The 22,331-nt window shown below is 42.6% G+C and overlaps 10 protein-coding genes across 18 annotated transcripts; 2 read left to right on the top strand and 8 right to left on the bottom strand.

Annotated features, from left to right (window-relative positions):
• Nucleotides 1–71: 71 nt before the first annotated feature.
• LOC6500522 (short-chain specific acyl-CoA dehydrogenase, mitochondrial) lies at nucleotides 72–2,004 on the bottom strand. The gene is made up of 3 exons (XM_001953352.4): nucleotides 1,758–2,004; nucleotides 1,429–1,677; nucleotides 72–1,242 (listed from the first exon to the last, which is right to left on the bottom strand). The coding sequence occupies exons 1-3, from the start codon at nucleotides 1,789–1,791 to the stop codon at nucleotides 269–271; spliced, it is 1,257 nt and encodes a 418-aa protein (XP_001953387.1). The 5' UTR covers nucleotides 1,792–2,004; the 3' UTR covers nucleotides 72–268.
• Nucleotides 2,005–3,043: 1,039 nt separating this feature from the next.
• Nucleotides 3,044–4,717, top strand: LOC6500020 (fibrous sheath CABYR-binding protein). Its single transcript, XM_032451030.2, has 4 exons — nucleotides 3,044–3,336; nucleotides 3,399–3,877; nucleotides 3,935–4,015; nucleotides 4,074–4,717. The coding sequence occupies exons 1-4, from the start codon at nucleotides 3,153–3,155 to the stop codon at nucleotides 4,629–4,631; spliced, it is 1,302 nt and encodes a 433-aa protein (XP_032306921.1). The 5' UTR covers nucleotides 3,044–3,152; the 3' UTR covers nucleotides 4,632–4,717.
• Nucleotides 4,718–4,725: 8 nt separating this feature from the next.
• On the bottom strand, nucleotides 4,726–5,784 carry LOC6500521 (chymotrypsin-1). The gene is made up of 2 exons (XM_044718340.1): nucleotides 4,946–5,784; nucleotides 4,726–4,887 (listed from the first exon to the last, which is right to left on the bottom strand). The coding sequence occupies exons 1-2, from the start codon at nucleotides 5,567–5,569 to the stop codon at nucleotides 4,726–4,728; spliced, it is 786 nt and encodes a 261-aa protein (XP_044574275.1). The 5' UTR covers nucleotides 5,570–5,784.
• Nucleotides 5,785–5,910: 126 nt separating this feature from the next.
• LOC6500520 (chymotrypsin-2) lies at nucleotides 5,911–6,936 on the bottom strand. The gene is made up of 3 exons (XM_001953349.3): nucleotides 6,837–6,936; nucleotides 6,176–6,777; nucleotides 5,911–6,115 (listed from the first exon to the last, which is right to left on the bottom strand). Exons 1-3 carry the CDS (start codon nucleotides 6,919–6,921, stop codon nucleotides 5,960–5,962), a joined length of 843 nt encoding a protein of 280 aa, XP_001953384.1. The 5' UTR covers nucleotides 6,922–6,936; the 3' UTR covers nucleotides 5,911–5,959.
• A 2,563-nt stretch (nucleotides 6,937–9,499) lies between these two features.
• Nucleotides 9,500–10,865, top strand: LOC6500021 (chymotrypsin-2). 2 transcript variants are annotated; one of them, XM_044718357.1, is made up of 3 exons: nucleotides 9,500–9,593; nucleotides 9,990–10,586; nucleotides 10,650–10,865. In XM_044718357.1, exons 2-3 carry the CDS (start codon nucleotides 10,176–10,178, stop codon nucleotides 10,815–10,817), a joined length of 579 nt encoding a protein of 192 aa, XP_044574292.1. In that variant the 5' UTR covers nucleotides 9,500–9,593; nucleotides 9,990–10,175; the 3' UTR covers nucleotides 10,818–10,865. The 2 variants fall into 2 exon arrangements, with proteins under 2 accessions (XP_044574292.1, XP_001953383.2); XM_001953348.4 differs by lacking the exon at nucleotides 9,500–9,593 and having other exon boundaries at nucleotides 9,900–10,586.
• A 1,202-nt stretch (nucleotides 10,866–12,067) lies between these two features.
• LOC6500519 (phosphoglycerate mutase 2) lies at nucleotides 12,068–13,194 on the bottom strand. The gene has a single exon (XM_001953347.4). The coding sequence runs from the start codon at nucleotides 13,059–13,061 to the stop codon at nucleotides 12,195–12,197; it is 867 nt and encodes a 288-aa protein (XP_001953382.1). The 5' UTR covers nucleotides 13,062–13,194; the 3' UTR covers nucleotides 12,068–12,194.
• Nucleotides 13,195–13,255: 61 nt separating this feature from the next.
• LOC6500518 (probable cytochrome P450 313a3) lies at nucleotides 13,256–15,695 on the bottom strand. Of its 2 annotated transcripts, none has more exons than XM_032451016.2 (7): nucleotides 15,006–15,695; nucleotides 14,730–14,930; nucleotides 14,484–14,669; nucleotides 14,357–14,429; nucleotides 14,175–14,301; nucleotides 13,538–14,111; nucleotides 13,256–13,479 (listed from the first exon to the last, which is right to left on the bottom strand). In XM_032451016.2, exons 1-7 carry the CDS (start codon nucleotides 15,157–15,159, stop codon nucleotides 13,316–13,318), a joined length of 1,479 nt encoding a protein of 492 aa, XP_032306907.1. In that variant the 5' UTR covers nucleotides 15,160–15,695; the 3' UTR covers nucleotides 13,256–13,315. The 2 variants fall into 2 exon arrangements, with proteins under 2 accessions (XP_032306907.1, XP_044574290.1); XM_044718355.1 differs by having other exon boundaries at nucleotides 14,995–15,128.
• Nucleotides 15,696–15,756: 61 nt separating this feature from the next.
• On the bottom strand, nucleotides 15,757–17,348 carry LOC116654744 (probable cytochrome P450 313a3). Of its 2 annotated transcripts, XM_032451034.2 has the most exons (6): nucleotides 17,239–17,348; nucleotides 16,994–17,179; nucleotides 16,848–16,920; nucleotides 16,672–16,798; nucleotides 16,047–16,620; nucleotides 15,757–15,990 (listed from the first exon to the last, which is right to left on the bottom strand). In XM_032451034.2, exons 1-6 carry the CDS (start codon nucleotides 17,276–17,278, stop codon nucleotides 15,830–15,832), a joined length of 1,161 nt encoding a protein of 386 aa, XP_032306925.1. In that variant the 5' UTR covers nucleotides 17,279–17,348; the 3' UTR covers nucleotides 15,757–15,829. The 2 variants fall into 2 exon arrangements, with proteins under 2 accessions (XP_032306925.1, XP_044574293.1); XM_044718358.1 differs by lacking the exon at nucleotides 17,239–17,348 and having other exon boundaries at nucleotides 15,761–15,990; nucleotides 16,848–16,937; nucleotides 16,994–17,050.
• Nucleotides 17,349–17,377: 29 nt separating this feature from the next.
• On the bottom strand, nucleotides 17,378–19,881 carry LOC6500517 (probable cytochrome P450 313a2). Of its 6 annotated transcripts, none has more exons than XM_044718353.1 (8): nucleotides 19,444–19,576; nucleotides 19,158–19,343; nucleotides 19,030–19,102; nucleotides 18,845–18,971; nucleotides 18,221–18,782; nucleotides 18,009–18,162; nucleotides 17,503–17,628; nucleotides 17,378–17,439 (listed from the first exon to the last, which is right to left on the bottom strand). In XM_044718353.1, the coding sequence occupies exons 2-7, from the start codon at nucleotides 19,231–19,233 to the stop codon at nucleotides 17,526–17,528; spliced, it is 1,095 nt and encodes a 364-aa protein (XP_044574288.1). In that variant the 5' UTR covers nucleotides 19,234–19,343; nucleotides 19,444–19,576; the 3' UTR covers nucleotides 17,378–17,439; nucleotides 17,503–17,525. The 6 variants fall into 6 exon arrangements, with proteins under 6 accessions (XP_044574288.1, XP_044574287.1, XP_032306874.1 ...); XM_044718352.1 differs by having other exon boundaries at nucleotides 19,405–19,493; XM_032450983.2 differs by lacking the exon at nucleotides 17,378–17,439 and adding an exon at nucleotides 19,671–19,881 and having other exon boundaries at nucleotides 17,479–17,628; nucleotides 19,407–19,607.
• A 379-nt stretch (nucleotides 19,882–20,260) lies between these two features.
• Nucleotides 20,261–21,332, bottom strand: LOC26513640 (probable cytochrome P450 313a4). The gene is made up of 3 exons (XM_044718359.1): nucleotides 21,227–21,332; nucleotides 20,602–21,166; nucleotides 20,261–20,549 (listed from the first exon to the last, which is right to left on the bottom strand). The coding sequence occupies exons 2-3, from the start codon at nucleotides 20,975–20,977 to the stop codon at nucleotides 20,383–20,385; spliced, it is 543 nt and encodes a 180-aa protein (XP_044574294.1). The 5' UTR covers nucleotides 20,978–21,166; nucleotides 21,227–21,332; the 3' UTR covers nucleotides 20,261–20,382.
• Between the last annotated feature and the right edge of the window lie 999 nt (nucleotides 21,333–22,331).

Genomic DNA, 22,331 nt, shown 5'->3' with positions numbered 1-22,331 from the left:
GTGAACAGCTGTTTGTTATCGGTGTATTTTAGTGTTGGAAAGCTTCCCGCTTAATTAAAATTAAGGCAATCTACAAATTTTAATTTTATTGAAGAACGTATTTTCAGTCAATGAATCTTATTCTTGGTCATTTTTTTGTAATTTATTTAAAATTAATAAGTAATAAGCTATGACTTCAACAAAGTCTTTTACGATTTTTAAATGCAATATCTGGCTAAAAGGCTTGAAAAGTGAAGCTACCTCCTTTTAACATGTACCTGGATAAGCATCACTCGCTACCCAGCTCCCGGAGCACTGCATTAGCAATTACTATGCGTTGAATCTCTGAGGTTCCCTCGTAGATCTCAGTTACCCGGGAATTACGGTAGTAGAGCTCAGCGGGAAGATCAGTGGTGTAGCCCATCCCGCCCAGCACCTGGATGCACTGATGACTGCAGTAGGTGGCCGCCTCAGAGGCGTGAAGTTTGGCCATCGCTGCCTCCTTGGTAAAGGGCAATCCGTTGTCCTTCAGCCAGGCGGCGCGCCACGTGAGAAGTCGAGAAGCCTCCACCCTACTAGCCATGTCCGCCAGTTTCTGCTGAATGAGCTGCATCCGGGCCAACTGCTTTCCGAAGGCTATCCGCTTCTGGGAGTAGTCTACGGCCAACTCGAGAGCCGCCTGGGCGATTCCTGTGGCCTGGGCGGCGATTCCAATCCTCCCACAATCCAGAGATTGCATGGCAATTTTGAAGCCATCGCCGGGGTTGCCCAAAACACGGGAACGCGGAACTTGGACATCCTCAAGGACCAGCTGACAGGTGGAGGTGGCCCTCATGCCCATCTTACTCTCTTTCTTGGCTATGGAAAGTCCTGGAACATCCTTTTCCGTGAGAAAGGCAGTGATACCCTTGTGCTTCAGTGATTTATCGACAGTTGCAAAGACCAGGCCTCCGCTGGCCTCCTTTGAGTTCGAGATCCAGGCTTTGGTGCCGTTGAGGAGGTAACTGTCCCCCTCCAACTTGGCTGTGGTGCTGGCAGCGCCTGCATCCGATCCATTTCCAGGCTCCGAAAGCGCGTAAAAGGCAATATTGGCGCCCTGCGTGTATGGAATCAGAAAGTCACGTTTTTGCTCTTCGCTTCCGTGTTGCTGCACTGCACCCAGGAACAGGTTATTCACGCCCATCACGATGGCCACTGCGGCATCACCCCGTGCCACTTCCTCCATACCGATGGCGTACGCTTGGTAGTCCAATCCGGATCCACCTGAGGAAAAATATTGGTTATTAAGTATTTTGTACTTCAAATGAGATTCCAAGATTCAAAAAAAGCTTTTCGAAAATAACGAAACATTTTTCGAAAGTCTTTTCTTCTAGCTTATGCAAATGGAAAAAAATGATTTCAAATACTTTTTGTTTACTTCTTAGGATCTATCTCTTGCTCAGGACATACCATACTCCTCCCTCACAGCCACGGAAAGCAGACCGAGCTCTCCCAGACGCCGAACCTGCTCTGCTGGAAAGAGCTCCTCACGATCGTGGTGGCGAGCCTTAGGTGCCAGTTCCGCATTGGCGAACTCCCGGCACGTCCTCTGCAAAATCTGATGGGTCTCAGATAGAGATGCCAGGCAGGCAATGCTCCTCTGGCCACCCACTCCTCCAATGCGGTTCAAGTTCCATGCGCCGCTCGCCGAGCATTGACCTGCAAAAATGAGGGATATGTAAAGTGACCGATCCACCAGCTGGTTCTGATTGTGGTGGAGAAGCACCAGTTCTCCTTACCTAGCGACCGCACCACTTTAATCAGCTGCTGCATAGTGTGGCCCCGAGCACTCGATTGGCTGCCGCTTCTGTTACAACTTTTATATCGCCAAGCACTGGGCGATCCAACCCGGATCGAACTTGGTGGTGGTGTTATTTTCCGGACGCTCTCCACAATCTAATCCAACTGATCCAAAAAGCCCTTGCCTCCAGCTGATGTTGAAATGTCGTACATATATTTAAGCTTTTTGGCGTTGCTTTCGCTTTCTTCAGTTTGAGGAAGCGATCCGAGAAAATAGCTTTTATAAGCAGCTTTCTGGAGAGCATGTCAGAGGCGTCTCATGAAATATTATGAGCGTCTCCCAAAAGGGATTCTAGCAGAGTATTTCAATTAATTCCACTGAATTTATTCTGAAGATCTTGAAGACTATCATAATCTCTGAATTTTACACTTAGATACTTTATGGTTTGAATAATCTATTTGTTTTCTTTTTCTTCCCTCATAGAAATTACAACAGCCATGGATGAATTAAAATGCAGCCAGCCACCTTAACGCTATAATCCAAAAAAAATCGTTTATGAAAAGTTTTTTTTGAAAGCCACGAGCTGAAGAAAGAAAAGGTCAGGTGGTGGGTAAGGAAATGCTGAAAGGTTCAATGCTTTTGAAAATTCGCATCAATAAAACAGTTTGTTGATAGGCTGTTCGAAATTAATTTGCAATGCTAATCTCTGGTACACACCCACTTTTTGAGGGAAAGTCCAAAATAATTAACATGCAGAATTGCTAAATCGGTTACAATGTAAATGTGGACTTTGAAGTGTTCCTTTAGTAACAAATTCGATTTTACCTATACTATATCATATATAGCACTTTTTCCTTGGGGACAACTCGTGATAATGGCCACTAGAAAGTTCATGGGTATACCCTCGCACTCCATATAATCCGATTCCCGGATAGGTAGAAACCCGGTTCGAAAGCTTTTTATCCTTGGGGGAAAGTAGTAGTATCACGGGAAGTAGTAGTAGAAGGGATACCTTCTTTCTGCGTCCGTCCAAAAAATCCTGCAGCTAGCTGCTCGGCGATGGGAGTATTAAATTAATTTTGGTCGTTCACCTCCTTTCATTTTCAAATTTCCCGCTGCGAAAAAATGGTATCTTTTTATGGTCACATTTATTTTTACCTGGACTTTAAAAACCTGTTAGTTCAGTTGTGCACTGCACAGATGGCGCTAATAAATACTTAGTAAAGGCTCAAACCGATGTTTTAAAAAGCGTAGTAGGCCGAAAAAAAACAATTTTGCTTAAAAATATTAACATTTCTAACATATTCATATTAGCCCCTGGCCTCTCATATACTGTTCCAAATTATTGAATTTCCTTATTACCTAGAAAACAGTTTTTTAGCCAAAATACGACATGAACTATTTGATTCAACGTGGAAAGGTACGCCAGCAGGCTATCAATGTGCCGGAGGGATTGCCGGAGATACTCTCGGACATTACCCGGGAGGTATTGAGGTGCCAGCCGACCAAGGAGTGCCTATGCCAGTTCATCATTGACTACCTGCACTCCGTTATCGTGACCAGGGAGAAGGCACTAGGTAAATGTGGCTTAACCCAAGAAAGCGCGATTTTTAAACCACATTTTGTATGGCTCTCTCAGTGGCCAAGACCATTTTGGACAGGGCTTTACGCCAAGTGGATAGTATCATTTCGGACCTGTGCATCTGCGACCTTTCGAAGGAAAAGTCCGAGCTGATGGGCCAAGTACTGGAGGACTGCTTCCGTAACTTCCTAGAGAAGCGCCGCTGCGAGATGCGTCGCGGCAAGCAGACCATCAACTTTGAGGATGTCGACATCCTGGAGGAACTGCTCCAGAAGTGTCACTTCTCCGAAGAGGAATTGGTTCTTTCACGACCTGCCATAGAGAGTGCGTACAAGCGCTTCGTTGAAGCCTACATGGCGGCTCAAAAGGGAACCGACGGTACGGAGCTACTCTATCAGTACTTCCGCGATCGGGAGATGAAGCGAATCCAGGAGTCGATGCGCGAACAGGCGGCTATTACAATCCAAGCGGCCTGGCGCGGCTACTGGGTGCGCACCCAGTTCCCGAAGCATATCTGTGTCTGCACCTGTGCCTTGGTTAGTTAAAGGGATTTTCGATTCAATTAAGATCCATCTTTAAGTTTTATTCCGCAGGAAAAAGAGGACGACGAGGAAGAGAGGCGCAGGAACGAGGCGGCTATGGTTCTTCAACGCTTCTTCCGCAATGTTATGCTAGTAAGTTGATTTTATCAATTTTTGAATGAAAAGAAATCAATTGTTACCCACTTCACAGCGCCAAGCCACCAAGCCGGTGAAGGATCCATGTGCAGATCCGTCTCCACACCTTTCAAAGGAGGACAGCTCTACGCCTTCTGCTACGAAGGATGAAACCGTTATTGCACCTACAAGTGGACTTGAATCTGAAGCTGCACCGGGAACTGCACCTGGAACGGCTGCTGGAACTGCTCCTGGAACTGCACCGGCATCGGCTCCAGCTACTGCACGCGGCTCCGATATGAATGTGAGCCCCATGGATGAAGCAGCTCCGGCCGAGGGAGAAGCTCCACCAGCAGATGCTCCCTCCGAGGCTCCTGCACCAGCAGAAGCTGCACCTGCGGCTGAAGGTCAAGAGGCGCCAGCAGAAGCCGCTGCAGAAGCCCCGCCTGCAGAAGAGGCACCGCCAGCAGAGGCTGCTCCCCCTGCCGAGGAAGCCCCGCCACCAGCACCACCAGCAGAAGAAGCAGCACCAGCCGCAGAAGAGGCTCCGCCACCGGCCGAAGAAGCCCCCGCAGAAGCCCCTGCAGAAGCCCCAGCAGAAGCCCCGCCAGCTGAGGAAGCAGCAGCCGAGTAGGAATCTATCACTTGATTTATTTTTTTCGGTTTATTGTTAAATCATTGTTTGCGGCAAATGAACAATAAGAAGCCACAAAAGTTTAAGGATTCATCTAGAACTCCAGATGACCCACTATCCATTCAGTAAAGGTTGACACTCGGGTGTAGACATCCGGGGATATGAACAGGCCACAAACCACCAATCCGTAGGATACTATGCCTACTTGTTTTAGGCCCTCGTCCGTTCTCATCACCAGCGGTCCACCAGAATCGCCCTAAAGGTTATAAACTTCATGACACAATTCGAATAATGCATGATCCACATAGCCTTACCGAACAAGCCCCCCTGAAAGGTCCTCTGGCGCAGACTTCCGTATCCGTCACACTGTCCATGCCAGCATTCCTGCACTCCTGGTTCGTAATCGTATGATAGCTCATCCGCTGCAGGACATTAGGGTAGTTGACATCGTCCAGGTAGGGAAAAGGTACCCATAGGCGTAAGCCCCAACCAGTTAGGGTCACCGGAACTCCTCCGCCCACGTAATTCGACTGCAAGTCAATGGCACCGATGGTTGTGTTGTCAAACTCTAGCGGAGGATCTATATACAGAACGGACAGGTCGCTGGTGACCAGCTCCTTGTAATCTGGATGAATGGTGAAGGAGAGAACCTTGGAGCGGGATCCTATTTCTTGCAGGCTTCGTATTCCAGCCACTACGGACATGCGACTCGCATTTAAGCCCTGGCAACAGTGGGCAGCTGTTAGGATGCGGTTGGGGGCAATGATGGATCCCCCGCAGAAATGCATTTGTCCATTACGAGTCTGATATTGGAGGGATACTTGATAGGGGACATGTTCTCCCGGCGGGACATCCGCTCCTCCAACAATTCTGTGGGGTGTGTATCCACTGGGCTGGCGGGCTAGAAAATATTTGTTGAAACTATGGCACTCTTTCATTTTAAGGTCTCACAATTTAGTCGCCCAAAGGCACCTTCTATGGCTAGTACTCCAATCAGCAGCAACTCAATGGGAGCCATTGTCGCTTGGGTAATGTCGGGGGCTTCGCATCAGTCTCGCTACTTAAGTAAAAACTTGGCCCCCATGTGGAGAGAAATTAGCATAGATATCGCAGATATCTGGCCCAGTTGGGATACTTGGTTATGCCATTAAATTTGATCTTGAAATTGAAATTATAATGAGCCATTCTGCTGGTAACGTAACCCACTTAGCTTTTTGGCGAATATCTATTTTGCGAACGTGAGCTGTTTTCCGTAGGAGCTTTAAGAGAGTAGTTGCTTTTTAGGAAACTATCTTTATTAAACCATTGACAAAATATTAAAAAAATGTTTAAGCCATTCTCTCTTTTATCCAACCATCAAACATGGACACTCGGGTATAGACATCCGGATTATTGGAAGCACAGAAAGCAGTTCCATAGGAGACAACGCCAACCTGCTTTACAGTCTCTCCACTGCGCATTACCAGAGGTCCGCCAGAGTCGCCCTAAAATTGGGGATATTATAAACAATATCTTTAAAAGCTTGAGTCTGAGTTTAATCTTACATTGCAGGCCCCTTTGCCGAATCTCTCGAGGGCACAGATCTCCGTGTCCGTCAGTTGGGTCATGGTTTCCTTGCATTTTTGGTTGCTGAGGGTCTTGTAGTCCAATTTCTGCAACACTGTGGGATACTTGGCGAAAGGACCAGTGCCAAAATGAAAAACTGATCCCCAGCCAGTAAGAAGGACCTCTTGCCCGGCGCCAACCATGTCCGAGCCACTCACGTCAATGGTGGACACACGCTTCTCGTCCAGCTCGAAAGGAGGATCGATCTTAAGAATGGCGATGTCGCTGGTCACCAGCTCCTGGTAGTTCTCGTTCATCTCGTAGGATTGCACTTGCGAACGGAAGCCAGTGGTGTCTTCCAGATCCCTGATTCCAGCCACAACGCTAATGCGACTGGCGTTCTGGCCATTGACACAATGAGCGGCGGTGAGGACGCGATTTGGAGCGATAAGTGAGCCACCACAAAAGTGGCGTTGCTTGCCACTGCGGGTAAGGAACTGCATGGAAATCTGGTACGGCACATACTCATCCTGTGGGACATCGTAGCCGCCCACAACTCGTTCCTGAGAATTGGTGTCCGCCTCCTCGAAGTACTTGTCCACTAATTAAGTTTCGCATTTAGTTATTTTCATTTGATGAACTTACAGACACTACACTTACAGTCTATTACACTGCCCATAGGCTTAGTCTGGGCCCCTGCCATCAAGGATGCCACTAGCAGCAGGATGTACGTTACTCCATTCATGGTGAGACTTTGCTTAGAACTGGCGGTGCATCCGAAGTTTATATACCTTTTCCTGAGCCCCAATTAAGTGGGGTTTTTTGTTCTATTCGATTCATTTGAATTTTATCTAGTGCAGCTGTGGGTGGTCGTTCCACCCAATGTAATGGCACTGGGTTACAAGGTCGCTGGGCACTGATATCTCGGATTGGGGGAACGGAAAAGACAGTTGTCGAAGTGACACCTCAAAGAGTGGTTTGAAAAGTAGCTATAAGTAATACATATTCCCATTAAAAATGAACCATCTCCAATCATATTCTGGAGTGTCGTTTATAACACGCAGACTTCCTCAATTCTTGGGAATACCATCAAGTAAAGAAAAGGAGTGGGAAGATCGGAAGCCTCAACCAACCACCTCCTTTCAACTCGATCTGTCTCAGAGTTTTAATCAGAGAATAATTTAAATATTCCGATTAAACAAGCACGTCTCCGACGGCAGCGGACATTTCTTTTAATTCAATGTGCTGGTCGGAGGACATGGAGACCTGCCGCTGGCAATCAACACCTTGGACACCTCCAAGGCAGTACCCCAGGAAGGAGCAGCTATCTTACTTGTTCGATGCAAATCAGGCTCGGTTGCAGCTTCGGTTTCTGGCTCAATTTCAGGCTTACTCCTTCTTGGATTTGTGTGTTTTCTTGCCTGATCCCTGGGCGGGCTGGCAGAAGCGCTATCTGGTCCACATTCGGATCGGGAGTCAGTCGGAGTCAGTGGTGCATGTGTCAGTTCCGGGGCTGATTGCATCCGCTAATGAATCATTTTGCTACTCCTTTTGGGCGGAGCTGTAATACAGTGAGAAAAAAACGTGATTATGAAGGTTTTATTGAGATTAAAATATATAACTAGTTCTATATGATTCTATTTAAATATTTATTTAATTTTTGATACAATTTTTTAGGAATAAAGATTTATTTCCAGTGCATAAGACTCCCTCTCCTAGTGGACTGTGTGTGGCGCACTGGCGCAAATTAATTATGCACACCTCTTGGTTTCGTGGCGATTCCGCTGCGTTGTGGACGCTGTTGAGGTCTTGATCTTTGGACCACTGTGTTAATTGTCCTGAGCCGCGATGCAGTGGCTCCAGCCACGAAGCCAGCGAACCGATTTGAACCCGAAATGGCTTTATTATATCGAGCCTTCAGCCCCTCCCACAGGATGTGCCATCTGAATCAGAGTCTGGCTTCGGCTCTGGCGCCTGTCGTGTTGCTTCTGTGCTTGGCTTTTGTTAATTGGACCACCCTGTCAAGGCATGACTTATCTGTGGATTTTTATTCTTAATTCCAGCATCTAATTTGCATATGAGCTTTCGGTGTCTTGAGCCAGGTTGACGGGTTAATCCGTATGTAAACTCATTAGGCTGTGTTCTAGCCAAGAAAGTTTATACAAAGGATTTGATCTCAATATTAATATAGTTAAGGGGGGTATGGAATATAAATTGTTTATTGCAATTAAAGTATAATTAATTGGTGAAAAATTTAATATTTCCCGCTGACTTTTTATAATGAAATTCTACATAATCAGGAACTGATGTCAAGGTAAGTTTTTTATTAAAATTTTGCATCCCAGTAAAGGGATAATTAATTCCCTTGTTTCCAGTAAATTTGGAACATCTTGTGATTCCCCAGTGGATGCTCAAAATTCTCGCTAATAAAATGCACTTTAATCATTTCATCAGCAATGCTACAGAGCGGAGGATACGGATGAGGGCTTGTGAATCGGTTCGGTGTTAACAAGATAAGCATTCATTCTACCTGTCCGGTCCGGCCCAACTGGACGCCATCATTATTATGACATTTCGCTTGATTGCCTGCTCCATTCATGGCCATGTTCGCCAGCCAACTTCTGGAGAATTGTGCGTGTGGCCAAGAGGAACGCATTCGGGTTCGGTGCAATTTTTATGGGTTTTTGTTTTCGGGATTTGTTTTCCTGTTTGTCGTTTTGCCGCCGCCGTCTTCGCAGTGATTTATCGGCCGACTTCATAAAGCAGAGCCGCTGGTTTTATGATCTGTCTGAAGTGGCAGTAGTGGCGTTTTTATGTCTGCTCCGAAATCCAGTAGCCGGCCAAGAGGGATTTATTGTGACCGCCGTGATTGGAGGTCACGAAGTGTGGGATCAGGTGTGGGATCCAAGCAAAAGGTTTCCTTTGGAAATGCAAATCTTATGGTGTCTGTGGTCCGGTACGAATAAACGAGATCAACTCGAAAAACCGAATGAGTTTTCCACTCTCTTAGGCAATTAATTTTCGCATTCGTTTCCATGTGGAAAATTAATTGCGTGTTTTGCATAATCAGTAAATTGGTCGTTTATTTTAGTACTTAATTTGCTCAGTCTCGCACCACCAGGTACCCGAACCGATCCTATATGGGTTCCCCTTCGCTCTGCTCTTGGTCTTGTAAATTATGGCTCTCGAGTCCAGGCACATGCAGCGATCTGGCAAAGGCTCTGGCCCGAGCATTGGGCAAATTAAACAGATTTTTATTTGCAAATCAGATAAGATCATGCCACAGAGCAGAGCGCAGATACAGATACACGCGGATACTGATTCAGAGGCAGATACAGATACGAATATTGTCGAGGCTAGAGCTGGAGTATAATATTTATCGGTCGCGTGAGCGTGTTACCTAATTGATGACAACAGGTAGGCGCTTCTGTCACACCAAAAAGTTAATTTTTTGCCTTTCTGATGATAAACTAGCACGCAATGAGGAAATGAAGAATGAATAAGTATTTTTATATTATAATTATTTTTTATAATAATTCTTTGATTGTCGAAAAATGTATGTGTCCAATTGAGCCAAAAGATACAGATTAAGAGCTTTATTGTTTTATTAAAGCTCAACCCACATTACCTTTGTTTTCAAGATCACAAACATTTGCACTCCCAAGTAAACGATAAAAGCACCTTGATCTGGCTGGTATAAAAACCACTGATGGTAGGATGCAGCTATCAATCACTTACATCACTTCACCTGTGATTAACTATAGAAAAATGGAAGTCCTTAAGTTACTCAGTCTATTTCTTATCCTTCATCAGTCCTGGTCTGACTTAGTTACTCCCACAAGCGCCACCGAGTCCCCTATCCGGATTAATGGCGGCCAGCCGGTGAACGAGACGGTACCTTTCCAGGTGTCACTGCAGCTCCAGAGACGAGGTCGCTGGCAGCACTTTTGTGGTGGCTCCATCATCAGTGCCCAGCATGTCCTGACCGCAGCCCACTGCATGGAGAAGATGAAGGTGGAGGACGTGAGTGTGGTTGGGGGGACTCTGAACTGGAAGACGGGTGGTCTGCGCCACCGAGTTCTGGCCAAGCACGTACATCCCCAGTACTCCATGAGTCCAAAGATCATCAACGACATTGCTCTGGTACGGGTAACGCCTCCATTCCGGTTGGAGAGAGCGGACTTTGGAGCCGTCCAGCTAGGTGGCTCTGATCGCATAGGCGAGAAGGTGCCGGTTCGCCTCACTGGCTGGGGATCCACAACATCAGCCACCTCCTCCGCCAAACTGCCGGATCAGCTGCAGGCTCTAAACTACCGGACCATTTCGAACGAGGAATGTAACCAGAAGGGATTTCGGGTGACCCGGAACGAGATCTGCGCCCTTGCAGTTCAGGGCCAAGGAGCATGTGTGGTAAATAAAATTCAATATTATTCAATTAAAATATATTAATAATAATGTTCTTCTATAAATTAGGGTGACTCTGGAGGACCTCTGATTAGGGCTGGACCTCAGCCACACCTAGTGGGCATTGTGTCCTATGGATCGTCCACCTGTGCCCAGGGAAGGCCCGATGTTTATACACGAGTCTCCAGCTTCTTGCCCTACATCAGCCAGGTGATCAACCAGGATCTCTCCCAATAAATAGCCTCACACTGTGCATAAATAAAGCAACTGCATCGTAAGCCTGAACTTAAATTCTTCTTTGCGTTCAAGCCCCAAGTTCTGGGCATCTCCTCTGCTTCATTTAGGCGACTAATTAAAAATCTTGTTCAATATTCGCCACAACCAAGAGAAGGGAAGGAGGATGAGGTGTCGGGTGGGGCGGCCAGAGTCGCCTCTCCAACTTCATGGTCTAGGCTTGGCCAGGCTCCAGCAAAACTTCGGCTGCCGCCTGCCAGGGCGACCATGATAAATGCAAAAAGCAATTTATCGCGCATTTAACTCAATTCAGTTTCTTTATGGTCGCTGGATTCTGGGGGAGGTGGCGGAGGAGGAGGAGGAGCAGGAGCAGGAGCAGGAGGTGGAATGCCACAATGTTTCGCCAGCTGACACGCACACTGGGCCACTCGGAGGAGACTCCTCTCCGAAACTCGAAAGACTTGGTTCGGGCCTGTAATTCGATATTAGACTTTATGCGCGACAAATACGAAGTGCAAACATTTTTATGTTCCTGTAGTTTCTATGCTGCGTCTGGTATGTGTGGTGGAAACGATTTAACGGGGCGCCGACTTTGACTCCGTCTTTGACTTTAGCTTTAACTCCGGTCGGCTCGCACTTTGGCTGTGTAATTAAGTTCAAATAATGTGGAGCTCATGCCTTCTGCCAGACACACGCTGGCCGGGCTTCCTCCTCCGGCCGAAGGAGAAGGTGCCGAAGGTATGTCAAGTCTTCCAGCTCGTTTCACGCTCTCAATTTACTAGATCAAAGCTCGCCACGCTCTCGAAGCATAGCATGCAAATACGCCAAATCTGGCCTCGACAACGGGTCAAATGCACTGAGTTCTTAGCCAGCCAGTCAAAGACATCCAAAGCCCGTCGAAAACCCAAAACAGATAGAGTGGGGCCTGCGAGTCGGTCAGTGCTCACCATATAAATTCATTTAGATCAATCAATTCAATTTGTTTGTCAATAAGACCTAAATGAGTATTTCATTTAAACAAATTAAAATTCGACCCATTCGGAATGCCAGACTCATCCCCCGGCAATTAAAATTGACGCGACACACTCGACTCCCTGATTTCTTAAACGAGCCCAATGGAAACACATATAAATATGGCTGGACTTTGGCTCAGACCCAGACCCAGACCCGGAGCCATATCCAGACCAGAGACCCCAGACCCCAGGCCATGGGACCCGAAGAAGCAGCTTCTGCTGTTGACTTTTCATTGTCAATTAAAATCAAATAAATTTATTTGCAGCTTGACATTCGCCTGGCCAGACCCGCAATCTTCCCATTTTCCGTGAGTTTTTCATACGCGGTTTTGAGGTTGGCATGCAAGTGCATTGAGTTGATTGTTGGCTACTTGGCCTTGCCCTGATTGGCCACCGCATCCATGGCCTTTCTTACGGTTTCCGGATCGCCGAGGAACTTAAGCGTGCCGATGGGCTTTAGGTTCTCGTCCAGTTGATAGACGAATGGTATACCAGTGGGCAGGTTAAGGCCCATAATGCCCTCGTCAGAAATGCACTCCAAGTGCTTGACTACGCCCCGCAGACTATTGCCGTGGGCCGCCACCAGGATGCTCCTCCCCTCCTTGATCTGGGCCTCGATCACCCCGCTCCAGTAAGGGAGCGTGCGGTCGATTGTAAGCTTTAAGGACTCTGACTTGGGAAACTCTTCTGCCTTTAACTGGTCTTTATATCGTGGATCCTTTACGATGCTGTCATAGTACTTGTGGTCCTTCTCCATGGGTGGTGGTGGGGTATCGAAACTGCGGCGCCAGATTTTAACTTTTTCCTCGCCAAACTTCTTGGCGGTCTCCGCCTTGTTCAGTCCTGTCAGTCCGCCGTAGTGTCGCTCATTGAGTCGCCATGACTTGCACACGGGTATCTTTTTGTGTTCGCAGGACTCTAAGGCGATCTTCAACGTATCGTTGGCACGGCTCAACATCGAGGTATGGGCTATGTCGAACTTATAATTGCCCTTCTTGAGGGCCAAGCCCGCGGCACAGGCTTCCTGAATGCCTTTATCGGTCAGTTTGGCATCGTACCAACCAGAAAATAGATTCTTCTCATTCCATTCGGACTCCCCGTGTCGCACCATCACGATCTGGTACTTTCCTTTCTCTTCCTTACAGTCAGAGGATCCCTTAGAGTACAAGCGCAGAACTCTGGCGGATGACAGGCGGCGCAGGCACTTGGCGCAGCTTCTGGCCAGAGCCAACATTATGGAAGACGTATAATTTGGAATGATGTAACAACAACACTACATACTCATTAAATTTTATTGTTTAGGTCTACTCGACACTACTGTGTTGGGTAGTTGTGATCGGTGACGATAACAACTAACTCTAAGTACCCAAGATCGAATGTAAATTAGAAATATGTTTCTGAGAATCATGGCAATGGTGTCATGGAATGTCACCAGACTATACAAAATTATAAAACCAATTATAAATAAAGAGTTTTATTTTAATATGCTTAAATCTTTCTTCGATTAAAACTTATTTGGGGAGATTTACTCAGCTTCATTCCTATATTATCCACAAAGACAAGATCTTCATATCGAAAACTAGTGCTTAACTTGTAACTTCTGAGTATTTGAGCTAGAGCCACTTTCGACGATATCAACGCATATTTCCAGCCTGAAAATTTTGAAATAATAGAAACTCAATGATCTAAAATATGATGCAATTATCGAACCTATGCAATTTCTCCTTCCTTTGGAAAAGGGTATAAACGCATAGGGAGGCCGTTCGCGAACATTTTCGGGCAAAAAGTTATCAGGATTGAAGGTGTCAGCATCGGGGCCCCAATGATCCTTGTTGCGGTGAACGTTGAATATGTCGACGGCAACTGCCACGCCTTTGGGAACAAGGACTTCATTGCAAAGACGAAAATCCTCCTGGACATCTCTTACAGCGATCGGAACGGGCGGGATTAAGCGCAAGGTTTCATTCAAAACACGATCTAGATATACCAATTTTTGGAGGTCCTCGTACTCCACTTTTAAATCTCCCCCAGCCGGGTAGACCTCTTTAAGCTCCTCATAAAGAATGTCCTGGTACTTGGGAAACATGGCCAAAAGGATAAGGGTGTGATGAACTGTTAGAGCTGTGGTCTCAAAGGCAGCCAAAACCATATTACAGCACTCTCCCTTTACTTCATGTAAACCTATTTCGTTTTTCGAATAAAGTTCCAAAACCCGGTTGATGACAGTGTTTTTAGAAGGGTCTGTACCGGTCTCCGGTTGGGAATTTAATTTTGAGCTAATAATCTAGTTTGAAAATATTTCTATTTAGTTGTGTTGTGACTTTAAACTTTGATTTTTAGTACTTACTTTATCCATTAGAAAATTAATTTTTAAAAACTCCTGGGTTTTCTTTTTTTCAAAACCCAAAATATTGGAGATTGTTTTATTTCGTAAAATGGGCAGCATCACTTCAACAACAATCAAGTTTAAGAGGCTGAAATGATAGTAATGAAATATCTCCATGTGTAAAAACGAAAATAACTACTTACCACTGCCAGGACTCAATAAGAGAATTGTTCTCAAAATTCGCTTCGCTTTTTACATTAGTGCCCAGTGTGGTCTCTGGAGTCAACGAAATATTAATTTAATAAAAAATAAAACGCTTGTTATGCTTACGGTGAGCTATTCTAAAAGACCATCTGAGTAAATGTGTCAGCAAATCGGTTTCACCTTGACCCACGAATGTGTCCATTTGAGTGATTAGAGTTTTTGTTTCAAAATTAAAAATAGGAAGGAAACTGAGCAAGACATCGTTTCTAAAACTGTAATTCATATGCTTTCGGCGTTCAGCCCATGCAGTACCTAAAAGTGTTTATTTATATATTTTTAAAATATTAAAAGCCTTGGCATACAATCTTTAACCTTGTAGGGTCAAAAGTCCACTCCCAAATATATTTTCCATGGCTCGTGTTACCCGTAAACTTCGATTAAGGCATATTGGTGAAGTTAGGATATCCTCAGCGGTCTTAGGATCTCGTGTAAGAATAACTGGTTTAATGCCGACCCAAGTTAAAATGGTTGAACCATACTTGTCCAAAAATTTGGTGCGCTGAATGATTCTTACTGCCAAAACAAAATACAAAATAGTATAAACAAATGTTAGTATCGTTGATTCATAAAATTATACATTTCTCCTACTTTTGTTGATCGCATATTCAACAGCGATGCCGATAAGTGGTAGACCCTTAGGTCCAGGCATCTGAAACATAAGATCGTAGAATCTGCGGCGGCTCCATAAAAAGTAAATCCAGAGTAATATTCCAACATGGCCCAAAAGGTAAGTGCAGAGCATGACGATGGGTGTGCTTACTCCTCTGATCGCGTTTTCTAACTAACTTGAGTCTATGTTTACGGCTTGTGTTTTTATAGATTCGGGTAGGTTCAACTAATTGCTGGCTACTAAATAACACGGTATCCAAAATGTTAAGTCACCTTTACCCCTACCAATCTCGACGTTTTTAACTTACAAGGTAGATGCTTACGAAACGACCTAATGTCATTTGCGATGTGGTGTAAGTTCCCCAAAAAATCAACATGAACCTGAAGTTTGTGGCTTTCCTACTTCCGGACTTTAAGTACCGAGCTTAGTCTATGGGTCATCCATCTTCCGAATTGTGCAGAAAACCTGTTTCTCCCTATACAGTTTAAGAATGGACATCGTTAAAACCAAAAAAATACAGCACCATAACAGGTGATATCGATTGCCCAGTGTATTAAGCCCCAAAATCCACAGTAATTTAGATTACAAAACACAAACAAAGACCTTAACATTAGGTCGTAAAGTTAAATATCACTTTTATGGAATTTTTTTTCAATTACTTGAGGGCTATTTTTTGTTTATACTCTAGCTCTCTAGTATATGTATATTAAAAATATTTATAATATTTTACCATGATGGGAAATATTTTATTTTAAGTGTAAAGCTCAAAAAAATAATATAAAAAAATGTAATCGTTTCATTTTTAAATCCTTTTTTGGAAGTTCAGCAAAGGTATTTCTTTTAGGGATATTGGGATACTTTGAATATATTCAAGATCTTCAAATCGAAAATTTGTGCTTAGTTTATAATTTCTGAGAATCATGGCTAAGGCGATTTTTACGGGTATTGGAGCATATCTTGAGCCTGAAATTTAAATTTATAAATTATATTCACCTGTGAAGAACGAAATTTATAAAAACCTATGCAATTTCTCATTCCCTTTGAAAATGGTATGAAGGCACAAGGATGACGAACACGCGTTTTATCTCGTCGAAAATTATTGGGGTTAAAGATATCGGCATCGGGTCCCCATACGTCCTTGTTGCGGTGAAGGTTGAAAATATCGATCAAAACAATAACATCCTTGGGAATGAGGACACCATTCGACAGTCGAATATCTGCTTTTACCTCCCTCGGAATGATCGGAACCGCTGGAAATAGACGCAAGGTTTCATTGAAAACGCGATCCATATATTCCAATTTCTGGATATCTTCGTAGGTCACATCGAAGGGTCCAGAAATCGGAAAGACCCCCTTGAGCTCCTCAAAGACGGTGTCCTGGCATTCAGGAAACATGGCCAAAAGAATAAGTGCATGTGTGAGAGTAAAAGCTGAGGTTTCGTATGAGGCGGTTATCAACCCACTAAACTCTCCTTTCAAGTCGATATAATCCAATTTGCCATTCCTATAAAGATCAATCACCGAGCTTTTTACTGTGTTTTTTGAGAATTTTGAACACATTTCAGGACTCGACTTCAGTTTGGCATCAATTACCTGCGCATATAAATTGCTTAATAATTATCAAGACAAAAGATGCCTACTTACTTTTTCGATGAACGGATCAATTTTTTCAAAGAGCTCTTCCTTTTCCCTCCAAAAACCAAATATATTAGAAATAAAGTTGTTCCTACGAAAAGGTTGGCTAATATTAAGAAAGATCATCGTCGAGTACCTGTAAGAATATCTTATAAAAAATTGTTTCGAAAATTGTATTTTCTTACAATCGGAATAAATTGATGATTTCATTGTTTTTAAACTCGGCATATTGCTCAACATCAGTGCCAATTATAGTTTCTAAATAAAATATATATCTACAGGTTAGCTGAGATAATTGATAAACTTTTGAGTGTACGCTTGTTATGCTTACGATTAGCAATTTTAAATGACCATCTGAGTATATCAGATAACACATTTCGTTCCCCCTGATCCACAAAACTGTCCATCACAGTAATTAAAGATTTGGTCTCCGCATTAAAAATAGGAAGGAAACTGAGCAGGACATTGATTTTAAAAAAAGCGTTTACTTGCTTGCGACGTTCATTCCAGGCTGGTTCTATGGAAACAAGTCATTACATTTTTAAAAGGACAAATTTTAATTAAATTTTCTTGCACCTTTTAAGGTCAATAGCCCTAATTCGTGAAACTCTTTCATTTCCTTTGTAAAGAGCTCAGGTCTATTATGGCACTGTGAGGATGTTACAATGTCTTTGGTAACCTCTGGATCTCGGGTAAATAAAAATGCCTGCAACGCCACACAAAATAAGGATGTTGAGCCATTTACATAAAAACACTGAGTCTTCTGGAAATTTGGTACTGCATATAAATAAATTATATAAGGAATTAAGTGCGTGTCACTAAATTTTAGATCCAACTTACATGTACTATTGAAGAAATCAATCTCAGAGCCGAAAAGTGGGAGTCCTACAGGACTGGGTAAATGGAAAATTAGCCGGAAAAGCTTGCGTCGAGTCCATAAAAAGTATATGAACCCAAATGATAAAGCTGTGGCCAAAAGTGGAGAAAATAACATTTCGATTCTTAACTAGAACTTTAGCTTTTTAAAAACAAAAAATTTAAAGACGTTTTGCTTTCTAAATTATCCTATGGTTACAGCAGGGGTTTTTATTCATAGAGTGCCTGGTCTGAAGTTTTGACCTAAAACATATTATTTTCCTCACCTGTGATCCTAGGCTTCCAAAAATAATGATTTATAATAAGTACAACCCATTAAATTTGACGAAACCTTTTACGACCTTCATTAAAAAATACGAATTTTTTAGCTCCATAACATAGATATGAATTGCAAGGTGTGTACTATTTTCAAAGCAATTGTGTATTTTTTTTTTTTTCTTGATTTTATTGTTTATTTTCTTACATTTTACCTTCGTTGAAAGTGTAGAAGAGGTGATTTTTCCAGCTTCATTACTATATTATCAACAAAAACTAGCTCTTCATATTGAAAACTAGTGCTTAGTTTGTAATTTCTGAGAATCCTGGCCAAGGCGATTTTTGACAATATTAGGGCATATCTCCAGCCTGAAAGTAATATATTAATGCTTTTTTAATAGAATTAGAAATTATACCTTAATCGAACCTATGCAATTTCTCCTCCCCTTCGAAAAGGGTATGAAAGCATACGGATGCCGATCGCGGACGTTATCGGGCAAAAAATTGTCAGGATTGAAGGTGTGGGCGTTTGCACCCCAATAGTCCTTATTGCGGTGAATGTTGAATATATCGACGATAATGGCTACACCTTTCGGAACAAGGACTTTATTTGAGAGGAGAAAGTCTTCGTTGGAATTTCTTACAGTAATCCCAGCAGATGGAATCAATCGCAGGGTTTCATTTAAAACGCGATCTAGATAAACCAATTTCTGGAGGTCCTCGTACTCCACTTCGAAGTCCCCGCTGTCCGGGTAGACTTTTTTCAGTTCTTCATAGACAAGGTCCTGGTACTGGGGAAACATGGCCAGGAGGATAAGAGTGTGATGGAGCGTGACAGCTGTGGTGTCGATGCCAGCCAGAACCATATTATAGCACTCTCCTTTTACTTCCTCTAAACTAATGCTGCCATTCCGATAGAGCTTAATCATTCGGTTGATGACGGAGTTTGTATTATGTTCCGGGTGAGAATTTAATTTAGAATCAATAATCTGGAGTATAACGAAGTCGATTTTGGTTGCCCTGGCTTTTTAATAATCTATTTATTACTTACCTTATCAATAAGAACATTAATTTTGGAAAACACGTGTGCTTTTCTCCTTTCCCATCCGATTATTTTGGAAACTATTTTATTTTGGGAAACATTCATGAAAATTCCAATTATGATCAATTTCACTAGTCTGCAATGATATTTTGTAATGAAAAACCTATATTATCAATTTAAAAATGACTTATTACGATTGCCAAGAGTCTATGAGAGCATTGTTCTTAAAATTTGTTTCGTCTCTTACGTCAATGCCCAGAGTTGTTTCTAGAATCAACGAAATATAAACTCGAGAACAATTAGTTGAGTTTGATGGACTTACGATAAGCTACACTTAAAGACCATCGAAGTAAATGTGGCAGAAAATAAACTTCATCCTGTCCCACAAGAGTATTCATGTGTGTGACCAGCGTTCTCGTCTTAGAATTGAAAATGGGAATGAAACTGAGCAAGACATTGTGCTTAAAGCTGGCATTCAAATATTTCCGCCGTGTATTCCATGCAGTGCCTAACAAGGTTATTTCATATATTTCATTACACACGACCTATTTTATGGGACAATAACTCACACCTTGAAGAGTCACTAATCCGAGACCAAAGATACTTGCCATAGCGCTTGTTACCCGCCAGTTTCTAATTAGGAACTTCGATGATGTCAAAACATCCCGGGCGATCTTAGGATCTCGAGACAATATAACTGGATGAGTGCCGATCCAGGTTAAAATAGTTGAACCATACTTGTCCATGTACTTGGTTCTCTGAATCATTTTTACTAATATGTAAGAAAGGTTAGGTTACTGGTGTTACGATAAGTTTTTTCAATCATTTTACTGACAGTTATTTAAAAAATAAGCAGGTACTGAGCCGAGAAAGGGCAGTCCCAAAGGTCCTGGCAACTCAAGTATAAGTTTGTAAAACCTGCGCCGACTCCACAAAAAGTATATTAATACTAATAATCCGGCGATGGTCAAGGTAAGAGGGATTATCATGACCATGATATTTGTGTTTTCCCGAAACGAACAACATAAAACCGTGTGGGTTTCTAAATTAACGCTATGTGTAGGCTTTGGTATTTATAGAAAATCAGTAGACTTGGCCAGGTTGCCCACTCATTACCTCCAATTCATTATCGTTCTCACCTGTCCAACTGTTTGGCAAACAAAGTTTTTGAAATACAAAATAATGTGGTTATTGAATTTTTAGTCGCCATTAATTTTGCAAGCTTTTTGTGTGAAACAGCTGTCAAACTCAACTTAGTTTAATATTTTTCTGTTACTTATACACATTACCAAAGAAAACAAGCAGTAGAACTAAGAATTTAAGCTAAAAAATAATATATTGAAAAATCCGAAATGCAAATCGATTAACAAATTCTGCTTGGGATTATTGCCCAAGTTACGGCCTGAGGGCTTTATTGGATTTCGCTTTATTGACTTTTATTTTTAAATCTTTGTGAAATATAAATAATATTTCTATAAAGACTAAACATTTTTACGGTCGTGTTCATTAAAAAGATTGTATTTTAAATTTTATTTTTCATTTTAATTTTACTTAGAAGTCCTCCTTTGAAATCGTAAAAGTGGTGATTTTCGCAGCTTCGTTATTACACCATCAATAAAAACAAGATCTTCATACCGAAAATCCGTGCTTATTCTGTAATTTCTTAGAATCTTGGCCAAGGCGATCTTTGACAAAAGCAAGGCATATTTCCAGCCTGAAAATAATAATTAAAACACATAAAACAACAAATTTAATGATAGCCATACCTATACAATTTCTCCTCCCTTTTGAAAAGGGTAAAAAGGCATATGGATGCCGTCCACGCACATTGTCGGCCAAAAAATTATCGGGATTGAATGTTTCGGCGTTTGGTCCCCAATATTCCTTGTTGCGATGAATGTGAAATATGTCGACCACAAAGGATACACCTTTGGGCACCAGGACATTGTTTGAGAGGCGAATGACTTCTATTAAGTCTCTTGAAACGGTGGGTACGGGTGGGATTATGCGCAACGTTTCATTTAAGACGCGATCAAGATATTCCAATTTCTGGAGGTCCGCATACTCCACTTCGAAGTGTTCAACATCTGGAAAGACTTTTTTTAGCTCTTCAAAGACAATGTCCTGGTACTGCGGAAACATGGCGAGTAGAGTAAGAGTATGATTGACAGTTGCAGTGGTGGTGTCGATGGCAGCCTAAATAATATTGAAGCACTCTCCTTTCATTTCCTCATAGCTTATTTCTCCTTTGCAATGAAGTTCAATAACTCGGGTAAAGACAGACTTTGAAGAAATTTCCTCCGGTTGTGAATTTAATTTACTGCTAATTATCTTATTTACAACATTTTCATTTTAATTAGTTTTACTTAAATTTGGATTTTGACTACTTACTTTTTCCATTAGAGAATGAACCGTTGCTTTTGCCTCTCCCAAACCAAAAATTTTGGAAAATGTTTTATTTAGGCAAAGGGGCGTCAACACATTAATGACTATCGAATTCAAAACTCTGAAATTATATTTTGAATTAAAACCCGGGTTTTACTGATACACAACAAAATTCTTACGACTCAAAAGGGTCTAAGGCGCCGTGGGCCCCAAAGTTATTTTCCTCTGTCTGAGAAATGTTCATCGTTGTCTCTAAAGTAAATGAAACATGAAGCGAATGAAATAAAATTTCCCTAAATTAACTTACGATAAGAAATACTGAGGGACCAACTACGTAAATGTGGGAGAAAATCAGTTTCTTTTTGGCCCACAAAAGTGTCAATCTGGGTAACCAGACGATGAGTCGCAGAATTAAAGACAGGAAAGAAGCTGAACAAAACATTTTGTTTAAAACAGGCATTCATAAATCTTCGACGTTTAATCCATGCAGCACCTAAAATGTTTCTTTAAAATATTAGAAAAATGTGTTAAACATGTTTCGAGCCTTGCAAACCTTGCAATGATAGCAATCCGGGTCCTAGCACATTTTCCATCGCCTTTGCTACCAACGAGGCTCTATGAAGGCATTGTGGAGATGTTAGAATATCTTCGACGATCTTTGGATCTTTAGAAAGTACAACTGGTTGAATACCACTCCAGGCTAAAACCGTAGAGCCGTACTTGTCCATGTACTTGGCACGTTGATTTATATTAACTGAAATAAGATGGTCTTAGAATTGTATAGTCTTACCATGAAAGCGAATAACTTACAATTGTTTATACAATATTCGGGTACTGAGCCTAGAAGAGGCAGTCCCAAAGGTCCTGGCAAATCAAGTATAAGCGTGTAATACCGGCGTCGACTCCATAAAAAGTTCATTAACAATAATATTCCAGCGATAATCAAAATATAAGAGGTTAGCATGACTGTTGGTTTCTGAGCTTCCTTGAGACGAATTAAATTAAACACTTTTGCTTTCTAAATGAGCGCTCTTTTATATAGGTGCGGTTTTTATGGGTTGGCCCCAACCAAAGGTTAGAACACTAATTATTTTTTAGATGATATCATTTC

This window comes from Drosophila ananassae, chromosome 2L (genome assembly GCF_017639315.1).
Source record: "Drosophila ananassae strain 14024-0371.13 chromosome 2L, ASM1763931v2, whole genome shotgun sequence".
Classification (NCBI taxonomy): domain Eukaryota; kingdom Metazoa; phylum Arthropoda; class Insecta; order Diptera; family Drosophilidae; genus Drosophila; species Drosophila ananassae.
This window is presented reverse-complemented; position numbering and strand designations above follow the sequence as displayed.